Source organism: Sorex fumeus, unplaced genomic scaffold (assembly GCF_029834395.1).
Source record: "Sorex fumeus unplaced genomic scaffold, SorFum_2.1 ptg000037l, whole genome shotgun sequence".
Lineage (NCBI taxonomy): Eukaryota > Metazoa > Chordata > Mammalia > Eulipotyphla > Soricidae > Sorex > Sorex fumeus.
Window position 1 is genome coordinate 36,460,680 of NW_026606094.1, and position 12,214 is coordinate 36,472,893.

Genomic DNA, 12,214 nt, shown 5'->3' on the forward strand with positions numbered 1-12,214 from the left:
GGCTGCTTAAGGAATGGGGTCAATTCATCAAAGTGAAAGTTCTTTACCAATTAATAAGTAGTCATGGTTTTTAACTTCTAGAAAAGCATTCCCAAAGACTCAGTAAGATGAGTCTAGACTTAGCCAAAAAGAAGTTAGGCACTTCTTACTTTCAGCTTGTAATTAAAGTATATACTTACCAAATATTAAGAGATTTTAAGGATTATAAAATATTTTCTAATTTTTAACAGCTAAATTTCTGTATATACATAATCTGTGATTCTTAGAACTTGAAACTTGTCATGGCATTGAGATTTCAAAACGAAAATAATATTCAGTAATGGACTAGCATATATTCAGTGGTTAATTTTTAATAAGATCTAAAGACAAAAATAATACCATATATTGAGGCCAGAGATATAGTACAGTGGGTAGTGCATGCCTTGCACACGGCCAACCCAAGTTCAATCCCCAGCACTCCATATGGTCCCCCAAGTGCACCAGGTGTTATTTCTGAGTAGAAATTCAGATGTAAGCTCTGACCACTTCTGGGTGTGGCTCAAAAACCAACAAAAAAAGATATTATATTCAACTGCTAACATTTCATGTACAGGAGAATAAACTGAATAATACTTTTAAGTGTTTCTGGAACCTACTTTTTAAAGTAGTTTTTCATAAATGAAATAATTAGGCAGCATCAGTTATATTAATTAACTTGAGGTTGTCTCTAATAATTTTGCTGTGAAAACAAGGCTGAAATATATATATTAACATATTACTTTATCGCAATTTTCCCATACTTGTGAACAATATGTTTCTTGCAAGAAATTGCTGAATCAAAATAGCATTATTTTTAATAGCACAAAAAGCCTTGATCTACAAACAGCACGGCAACAGTTGATGGGTAAGTCTAACTTAGTAGCTATAAATTACAAGTTAGAGACTTTATAACAAAAGTAAAATTGTACTAAGTCACTGAAGAGTGCTTTGTGCAAAGTTTTACCAGCTCATATATTTATATATTATTTACAAAGCAGTAAGTATATGTGTATATTATTTAGAATTAATAGTGAGAGAGGAAGAATATTGATAACAGGAAGAAAAAAACTTCAATAATGTTTAACATAGAAGAAGGAAATAGATATAAACAATTGATAACATTTTTAAAATTCCACATTTCAAAGTTTCTGAACAATCTATTTAATTACTTTTTGCAAAACTTAGTTTTAAAAATGATGTAATGTTTTCATTCTACCATTCTTACCACTGTTCATGTTTTTGACATTTTCTCTGTAAGTTAGACTGTAAGGAAAAGTATTCACATATATTAACCATTGTGTAAAAAGGAAGACTTCTTGTTAACTCTTTTGTGCCTCTTACCTTTTTGAGGTGGGTGTGTATCGAGAACAGGCATTTCCATCCCAGGCACAGTAGGGGTCCCTGGCAAGACAACAGTCTGCACAAGCTTTCCCATAAGTGTCACATCTGTGCAATGAGAGCTGAACAAATCCATCTCGGGAACCAATGTACAATTGTTGCTGCAAATCAGGCAAAACAAATGAATTAGAAGCATCTTTCAGATTAGTCTTAAGAACTTCCCCTTCCTGAATACCAAATCATAGATCTATATCAGTCTCTTCAGGTATCTTGCCCATTGCAAACACTCATATGGACATGTAACTTTTAAGAGTAAGATAAGTCAATCACTTCTACCCTAGACAGAATAGTGATTTGAATATGTTGATATTGGAATGGACAGTATTCTATAGAATTAATGTAACCTTGGCAGTAATTTAAGAAGGTCAAAAGCCAGCTGCTAGACTGAGGAATTAAGATGTCAAATTCTTTCTCAAAAGTTGAAAATGCACTTTGGTAAATTATATCAAGCACAGATGCTAGATAGCCAGCACTGATGGTTTTCTCCTCCTATAATATATGACAGCAACTGAGAAGTGAATTATAAACTTTTTTTGTGTGATTTTAGTGAACCATTTAATTTGTTAATTTAGCACTTGATCCCTGAAGGAAAAAGTGACATCATAATGAAGAGTATTAAGGAGATCTGAGGGATTCTAAGTCATAAATAAGTTATGTGGAATATTGAAAAGCCTATTGAATAAAGTTAAATTTTGAAGATAGGTCTTGATAAAAATGAACTACTTTTGGCACATATCCATTTGAGTATTTATGGTAGTAAAAAGGGGGCAGGGCTGAGAGAAGGGGTCAGGAAGAAAATAACAGAGGTAAGCGTAGCTTTTCCTGCAGTGAACTATTGGGCAAGTTTAGTGGTACCTTCCACACTTTAAATGGAAACAGTATGAGGAATAGGTGCTACTATATGTAATGTGTACTCAACTACATAAATCTTATAGTTCTATCATCCATTACATTTTCCTCATTGATAACTGTAATGTGCACTGTCCATTATTTGTTTTACCTAATTCTCTGTAGTGTTTTACTCTGAAGGATGTTATCCTCCTTGATACTCTCCTCTCAGGAGGTTTTTATACTGTTTATTCTCATTTCATTAGCCTTCTAGTGTACAGACTCAGGGGATTTTAAAACAACAAAAATGTGGATAGAAGATGGTTTCCCCTAAATATACTTTTTCTGCCCTCAATAGGCAACCCAAGACCCAAAGTTGGGAGTTGTCTTGGGTCTTCTTCCTTTCACATCCAGTCTGTCATCACATATGTTTCCATTCTCTTCTACAGAACTCTCTAATTTATCCCCACCTATCCCTTTCCACTGCCATGACCTTTGTTTGGGTCCTTATCATTTCTTTCCCGGATTACTTGTAAGTGTCCAATTTCCTCTTCCTTGACCCTTGTTTTCCAGAAATCTTCACCTCTCTCCCAGAACTCACTCCATCTACCACAGCGACACACCAGACATATCTTTTTAAAAGAAAAATCTTATCATGATCTTTCTGCTTTAAAATCTTTAGTGGTTTCCTTCTTCTGTAGATAAACCTGCTAAACTTCTTAGGGCCCATAAAGAGGTGTCTAACTTTGCTCTGTCTTTCCTAGACTCATATCTAACATCTGTCTTCCTCCTGTGTACAAATGTCCCCCTTGCTCTATCTAAACATAAACTATAGTCTCTTCTTCATAACTTTTCAAGGCCTTTCTCTTTATACTTAGCATAAACTTTCATATCCCAACCCAAATCCCTTGTAATTTATCTGGCTAGTTTCAATATCTATCATAGCATCATTGACATTTGTCTTCTTTTAATTATTTTTTTTCCTGATTCCCTACCTGTGTCTCCCTTTTATTTTTGGTTTTCAGGACACATTTGGTGTTGATCAGGGATTACTCATAACTCTGTGCTCAGAATCACTCCTGGAGGGTTCAGGGAATCATACGGACTGCCAGGGACAGAAGCAGGATTGGCTATGTGCAAAGTAAGTGCCCTACGTTCTATCTCTCCAATCCCAGCCCCTGGTTCCCATTTATTTATTTATTTATTTATTTTTGAATCACACTTGGCGATGCATAGTGGTTTACTCCTGGCTCTGCACTCAGGAATTACTCCTGGCAGTGCTTAGGGGACCATAAGGGATGCTGGGGATTGAACCTGGATCTGCTGTTTGCAAGGCAAACGTCCGACCCACTGTGCTATCACTCCAGCCCCCGGTTCCCTTTTAAACCAGTTTCTTTATCTCTAGTATGTACTTCCCGTATATGTATTACCATTCTTTCATCTCTACTTCTCGTGTGTATTCACATTCTATCCCTACCCTAGTATGTACTCAGTACATAATACCATCATTATTCTGCACTATTAGCCTGCTTTTTTTTCTCCCAGTTCCTCCATGAGCTTTGGGAAGTTAAAAACTCTATCATGGATTGGGAGAGATACTATAGCAGGCAGGGCACTTGATATACATACAGCACTCTCGTGTTTAATTCCTGATATCACATTCAATTATCTTAGCGCAGCCAGCAGAGATCTCTGAGCGTAGAGCCAGTAGTAGGAAGCCCTGACCAAGTGTGGTCCTCATCAAAATAAACAAGACAATAAAACTATATCATTCATTCAAATGCTCTCTAAGTGGTAAACTATTAAGAATAGTTGAATGGTTAGTAAACTAAGAGCAAATATGAGGAATAAAACTATTTAGATCTTTCCCCTGAGATATACTGTACATAGGAGATTAAAAAAATACCATTGTGACCTTAATGCTGAATATATATCAACTTTTATAAAACTTAGAGGCATATACAGAAATGGCATTACAAGTGTGAATCTCTTGAATAACTTTGGATTTAGTAGATTGTGGGTATCATGTTTGAAAGCTATGAAATAATACCCAATATAATTGATAGCTACCTCTTACATCATAATTAAAGTGTATAAGTTCCTTGACCAGAATTTTGCATGCAGCTCCCGGCTTAATAGAATATACTTTTTCTGACTATATTGTTACGGAGATTGATTCAGGGAGACAGATATTAAGTGGCAGGTTGGAATTACATCTTGGGCTCTTTGCCACCACAGTATATAGTCTGATTCATAGATGCTTTGATTAAAAACCATTTTTAATGATTAGGACTAGTATTTTACATGCATTTCTTACAGCTTTGACAGAAAGAAATCCTCATGAGATTAAAAGAGCAAGCTTAATTTTGAAGAGCTAAATGAAAGGTAGAATGTATTATTTAATTCATGAGAGGTGGTCCTATTTTCTCCAAAAGCAAAGGTAAAATGATGATCTCTAATCATTATAAAATAAATCTAAGTCTTTTTATATTGTTTATAATTTAGTTTATAATTTCAATGGATTTTCCTAAAAGAACATTTGATTTAGCAACTGTTGGCCTTTGTAGTTAATTTTTATGTGGAAATAAAGGAAGAAAGAAAGAGAAAGAAAATACCTGTTTAAGAGACAACTCCATGTTCAAGATGATTGATGAGTGCTGAAAAGAGAAGTTAAACTTTAATAAAGATAAGCATTCACAGTCTTTTATAGTAGACAGTATATTGTTTTATCTTATAGCTGGGTTCACTGAAGTCAATTTCAAAGCCCTACTATATATAAAAATAAAGGATCTTAATATTTTATTTCCTTCAAATATATTGTTATTTGAATATAATAATTATCAATATAGTTACTTTGGAATATCTTGAGGAAATACTCTTAATTAAAAATTATTCCCAGTTACTTAGTTTTTTCTTTTTCTTATTTCTGCTTAAACTGTTTCCATATAATTTAAACTAGTGTTGACAAGGACACCTTCATAATGATTTATTGTCTCTTTCTGCTCTTACTTGTATCAGTAGTTCAAAACCTTGCTCAAGTAGTTGTATTCTGAAGAGTTATAGTGCTCCTTGTGAGTGAACATGTTCTTTATGGAATACAATAGGATGCTGACCCCCATGATTTCAAGATAGGGGCAGTTTAGAAGCAGTTTTATTCATAGAAAACATGGCTTGACTGGGGCCAGAGTGATAGTACAGCAGGTAAAGCATTTGCTTTGAATGTGGCTGACCCAGATTTGCTCCCTGGCATCCCACATGGTCCCCTGAGTCTGATATGCGTAACCACGAAGCACAAAGACAAGGGTAAGCCCTGAACACTTCCAGGTTTGGCCCCAAACCATAATAAAAATCATGATTAAATTAAACAAATATAAAAGTATGAACAACAACACAAAGCGACTTAAATAAAAGGTATGGGATATTTAATTGGGAATCCAACTATATAATCATCTATCTACCATATATTATTCTTTTCTTACCAGCCAATACCAACTGACAATGGCAGATGTCAAAAATGTAAGAAAATGTATGACAGGAAAAAAAGTTAAGTGCAAAAAATGTATTCAATGACATTTAAGGGAATTATTTCACTAATTGTAACAGAGGAATTCAAACAATTCCTTGGGACCACTAACACAACACTGTAAGTCTTGTTTTCAAGTTCTTTTATGAGTTGTAGAGGGATTGCTTTTTGGCCTTTGGAACTCATAGTTATATTTGAAATTGGCTTTTCCTTTGGGAACCACCCGAGATTCTGTTTTTGGTAGACAACAGAGAGCAGGTCTTGTTCTTGTTAACTCCTTGACCACTATTATTATCACAATGTAAACAGGATCCTGTGGAACTCAGCATGTTAATTAACTTGGGGCCCTCATGGTGCAGGGCTCTACACTCTTCTAAAGGCAATGGATGTTTATATGAAAGAGGTCCATTTTTATAGGCTACCCTCCACAAAATATTTTAAAAGCCACTATATATATATATATATATATATTAAATCCTTTGAATACATATTTATGCCTTATTTTATTGCCATTTAGTTTCACTGAGGATATACAAGTATTCTACAATAACAATTCATTGTTAAAACTCAAAGACATCCCCTAAATGTGAAGAATAATTGCTATAAATCTGCTTGCTCTTAGTGAGTGAGGGGACTCTTCATCCAAGGAGTTTAACTGTTATACAACTCCATACAACTATTTTGCCTACATTTTTAAAGTTCTTCACAGAAAAGGCAGAGCCCATGATTTATACACAGTTCTATTTTTTTCATATTAAAATGAAGAAAATTGAAAATCAAAATTTATAAAGTAGAAAAGCATCTGGATTATAAGGGTCTTCAGGCTTTCATCTATTGTGGCTATTTTCTGACCATATGCTTAGAAAATGCAATAATGAGGAGTAATCCCAGGAGTCCAGATTCAGTGATATTCTATAGGAGAAGTTGAGTCCCATTCTTATTTGCTTTTAAAACTTTCCCAATTCCTCATGGAAAAGTAAAATAAAGTAACTACTTCCAAAAACTTCTCTGGAAAAAGTGATGATATACTAAAGAAATAAATAACAAAATAAAAAGGTGTACTCTTTTAGCTACTCATTGTCACCATCTTTTCTTCCAGAACTCTGTACTGAGTCTTACCTTGAATATCTGTAACTCTTCTAGTACTACTTCTTCCATATTCCACTTTTCCTTTGAAATGCTGACAACTTTGAGGACTGTCCCAATGTCTGAAAGAACATTGTTCATGATTGTGCTGTTTCTACTTTAATGCTTACATGTAGGTATAATCCTAGCAAATTTAACTTTGTTCACTCATTTGTTTCAATGTCTCTCAAGAAATTAGAAGTAAAGCATGCAGGAAACAAAATTTAAGGTATGTAATTTTCCCCTCCTGAAATATCACTATCAGCTCACAAAATGCATATTTGTAAAAACAACAGTAAAAGGCATATAGTCATAATTTATATACTAATAAAATAAATATATAATATAAAAGTGGAATGAGATTTCTGGAACTATACAAACTATATTAAAATCTCAAATATATTAAAATACAAGTATCAATGTAATAAGGCATATATGATATATATGTAAAAATGCTTATATACTAATAATGTTAAAATGGAAGAAAAATTACTTTAAACTATATGAATGGAGAAATTGAAATTTACTTATCAAATGTTTTTGACTTACAGTTAAAGTACGAGGAATGTGCATTTTGTTTAAAATTATTATAGTTTAATTTTAAAAACTATAAAAATATTAATAATATACACTAGGGGCTGGAGCGATAGCATAGTGGTAGGGTGTTTGCCTTGCATGCGGCTGACCTGGGTTTGATTTCCAGCATCCCATATGGTCCCCTGAGAACCGCCAGGAATAATTCCTGAGTGCAAAGCCAGGATTAACCCTTGTGCATCACCAAGTGTGACCCCAAAGCAAATAATAATAATAATAATAATAATAATAATATACACTAAAATTAATTAATTAGAAACTATTCCCTTAATATACAATTTGAACTTTATAAGACTATACAGCTTATGAAAAACAATCCAAAAAATTTTAAAAATACATCATTTGGAAATTAACTGATATATAAAGGATGCTTTTAAAAGTCTGAGCACTGTTGTTAGAGTATTTTCACATGTCTAGTAATAGAATGCCAGCAAAAAATTATCTTCATTACTTAAATCTACTCAAATAATTTTTAGACTCTTTGAAAAACATTAAATATATACTTTTCAATGTCTTTGTTGGAAAAAAAATCTAATCATGCTTCCAATTTTCTCAGTAAGTTAGATAGTGCCACCTAGTGACTTTAGTACTTATGACACTGAAATGGTAAAGACCTAGGAATAAGGTGTGCAGTGCAAATTAAGTGGCAAACTAATTAGAACAAGTGATAACATAATAACATCAAATTTGATGTGATTTCTATATAAAATGCTGATAATTACCTCTTTAGTATATGTAACTTCATTTTTACTTTGGTCTTCTATACGCAACATAATCTGGTTTGAAAACCACTATACTTCTATCCTTTTTTTTTTTCCTGTCTTCCTTCACTAAGGACTCCAGGCACTGGTTAGAATTACTCTGGCACCAGAGAATGAACTCAAACTCATATTTGACCTGTATTCTCCATAATCCAATAAGTTAAATTCCAGTCTCTTCTCTAATAGTGGATCTCTAGCAGAAAATCTGAGCTGTCAGGTCCACCTCTACCTCTGTATAGGTGAATAGCATAGGGTTTGCCCCACAACCTTTTACTTAACTAGCAAATAATTTAAGCCACTAAATCAATCATTTATTATTCCCCAGAACTACTATTTGAAACTTGAGTCCAGGACACACAATTTCTTTAAAAAGACATAACACTGGTGAGTTATTCTGAAATTACTTTGGAATCCCAGACCTCCATTTCAATGAAAATGCCAATTTAAAAATCATCATTGTTTCCTATTTCCCGGTATATTGCTTAATGAACTCAGTTATATAACATTGTCTAGGGTATAGAGATTTTGTTATATGATAGATGTTGGGGCTGGAGCAATAGCACAGTGGGTAGGGTATTTGCCTTGCATGCGGCCGACCTGAGTTTGATTCATCTGTCCCTCTCAGAGAGCCCAGCAAGCTACCGAGAATATACTGCCCGCACAGCAGAGCCTGGCAAGCTCCCCATGGCATATTCGATATGCCAAACACAATAACAACAAGTCTCACAATGGAGATATTACTGGTGCCCACTCGAACAAATCGATGAACAATGGGAGGACAGTGGACAGTGGACAGTGGACAGATGTTGACTTCCTAAAATTAAAACACACATAACCTTATGGAGTAATGATTCTTCCCATGAGTACACCATTCTTCTGACTGAAAACTGGGGGGGCCCTCACACCCCACAGCTGCTGCTGTGCCAGTGGTCCAACTCCTCTGTCTCATCACTGAGCTGTGCCAAACTTCTGAAAATTTCAGGTGCATGAGGTTTTCAAGCTGGGAACTCTGGGGTCCTCTTAAAGTGGGGGCGTGCAGCCTCTCCTCATTCCCTGTGCTTACAGCAGCCCTGGCCTTTTCATCTATATCCCAATGGCCACCATGTAAACTCCGGCCTAATTTAATATTCTGGAACTTCTGGAGTGCAGGGTCACAACACCTCCAAATTCTATACTACTGACATCCCGGCAAGCTACCGAGAGTACACTGCCCGCACATAATATCAAATTAGACGGGAAATTAACATAGAAGCCAACTAACCTAAATAAACAAAAACAATAACACATAAAGCCTAACTACCAATGAACAGTGTAGCTAACTTTTAAACAATCACTATGGTCAGATAAATTTATTTTCAAAAAAATTTTTATTGGTGTATTTTTAAAAAAAATTCCATTAGATATTTAATTTGAACAAATATAAAATAACTTATTTTGTGCCTGTTAAAGGGACAAACTTAAGTGTTGCTTTGGGAAACTGGGGACAAGGGTGGAGGAAGATTACACTAATGGTGGGACTAGTAATGGAATATTGAATGCTTGTAACATATACATCATGGACAACTTTGTAACCACAGTGTTTCAATAAAGGAAAAAATACTTCTTACCATTTATTAGATGCACTGAATTTGCAATTTATTAACTTTGACAGAATTAACCATTTTTTTCTTTCTGGGAAAAATAATTTTTGGATAAAGGTAAAGGTAAAGGCCCTCCCGTTGATCGTTGATTTGCTCGAGCGGGTCCAGTAACGTCTCCATTGGAGACTTTGTTGTTACTGTGTCTGGCATATTGAATAACTGACAATAAATAATCAAATAAATAAAATAAATTTAAAAAGCTTTAGTGATGAGAGTGATCCCCAAAATACAAGGGCAAATGATCTCCAAAAATTAAATATATTCATAAGTAACATTTAACTTCCTTAGAAGATTTATCTTAAGACAGTAATTTTCAAAATGAGGTGAAAAATTCTTTAGGGGAGAGTATAGTAAGTATCTTTGTGGACAGAGAGAATATGAAATATTGTCTTGTCCTGTTTGCTTAATTTTAGCACAGTCATTTAACAAATATGTATTGAACACCTAATTTATAGCAGACATCTTGCAATCATCATATACATTTATTTTAAATCTTAAACAAGACAAAAGGATGCTATGATAGCACAGTGGGTAGGGCGTTCGCCTTACAAGCGAACTTACATGGCCGACCCGAGTTCGATTCCTCCGCCCCTCTCGGAGAGCCCAGCAAGCTACCGAGAGTATTCGATATGCCAGACACAGTAACAACAAAGTCTCCAATGGAGACATTACTGGGCCCGCTCGAGCAAATCGACGATCAACGGGAGGGCCTTTACCTTTACCTTTACCTTTACCTAACCAAGAACATCTGTTAAGACCTTTTAAGAAATTTTTAGGTTTTCGCCAACAATTGTATATTTTTCAATCAATTTACTTGTTTGTAGTTTCTTTGTCTAACAATAAAACTTTTCAATAAAAGCACAATCTGTTTCTGGCATACCTGTTCCAAGAAACATCACATCGTACTGGCCATCTTCTGCGATCACATGGTCCACCACAATCTGTGTCAGTTTGTAATCCACATTGATTCTTTTGAACGTAGGTCCTCCTGCCACTGGGTACACGGATTTAAACATCACCGGATGCCGCTTTATGAAACTTATGACATCATCCGGAAAGTCTCGAGTGGATTTAATTAGTGGGTCATAAGTTTTACTTGGACACTGAAAAGAAATGGAAGGGGAATACAGGACATGGTTCGTACTTCTATAGCAGAGTAGATTACTTACACTCACTTCTAATAAACTTTTACAGACTTCTCATTCACTTTATTAAAGAAATAAATAATAGCATCAAAATGAAATTTTTGTGCTAGTAAATAAACCCTTTTTACTTCAATGTATTCTAATCTCCTTTCTGTCAAAAATATTCTAAAGTATATCAGTGTATCTATATATCTTTATTTTCAAAAGTTTCCACAGCAAGCTCTTTTCTTGAAGACCTTAATTTCTTATGAATACACAAGAAATTAGTGTTGAAATAATTATGAAATCTGTTAACATGGAGACATGAAAAACCATTCTTTTCATGTTCTTTTTACTTAAGTTTCAGTTTTAAGTTAAAACCACGTGATTGATAATAGAATGGAACATCAAAACAAGATTTTACAAGAGTAAAATTTACAAGAGTAAAATTACTTGCAAGAGAACTTTACTAGCTTGATATTATAGTTATTTAATTTTGGGAGTGGTGTAAAAATTAACTGTGAGTATGCCAACAGATCTTCTCCTAAAGAACCTGTGGAAATATCCTTGTGAAATTTTGACTTCTGCCTAGAAGTGCTTCCTATGCCTGCCAGTGTCCAGTAATTCAAGTGTTAGCATAACCTGCCCCCTGGTGGTAAAAGTAAGAAGTCCAGACTAACAACAAATTTGATGTTCTTTTACCTAAAGATCGTGAATAAACAAGGGAATTACTTTATAATTTGACTTAAAAAAAACAGCCTCATGACAAATAATAAATACAGTTTATCATAAAATATACTGTTTTTTAAAAGCTGAACTTAAAAAGAACAATCTGTCACCACACTTCTTATATTTTAATTCTTAATAGATAAGTACACACATTCTTTTGCAATAGAAAACTTTGACTCTATGATTCAGGCATAAGAAATAAAATAGGAAATATTAAAGAAATATGGAAGAAATGTGTTTGTTTTTTTCTGTTTTAGTGTTTAGACAAATGGGAAACAATCTCCACTAATTTGAACTGTTTATACCAGGCACTCACTAGAACCCCATCAAGGGTCCAAAATTATCCTCAGTAACTCAAACGGGTTATTTCCTGAGACAGATGACTCCAGCACTAAATATACTGAACACTGGAGTCAAATATCTCACGTATTACACCAGTACAATCATAATTCCAATAAATTAGAGGCAAGTAAA

General features: G+C 34.3%; 1 protein-coding gene across 1 annotated transcript in view; it reads right to left on the bottom strand.

Moving 5' to 3' along the window:
• Positions 1-12,214, bottom strand: part of SEMA3D (semaphorin 3D) — a 154,372-nt gene that overhangs the window by 18,390 nt on the left and 123,768 nt on the right. Inside the window, exons 11-14 of the mRNA XM_056118199.1 lie at positions 10,768-10,990; positions 6,887-6,975; positions 4,860-4,901; positions 1,360-1,517 (exon numbers count right to left, since the gene is read on the bottom strand). Of these exons, the coding sequence (XP_055974174.1) occupies positions 1,360-1,517; positions 4,860-4,901; positions 6,887-6,975; positions 10,768-10,990 (512 nt within the window). The remainder of the gene's footprint in view (positions 1-1,359; positions 1,518-4,859; positions 4,902-6,886; positions 6,976-10,767; positions 10,991-12,214) is intronic.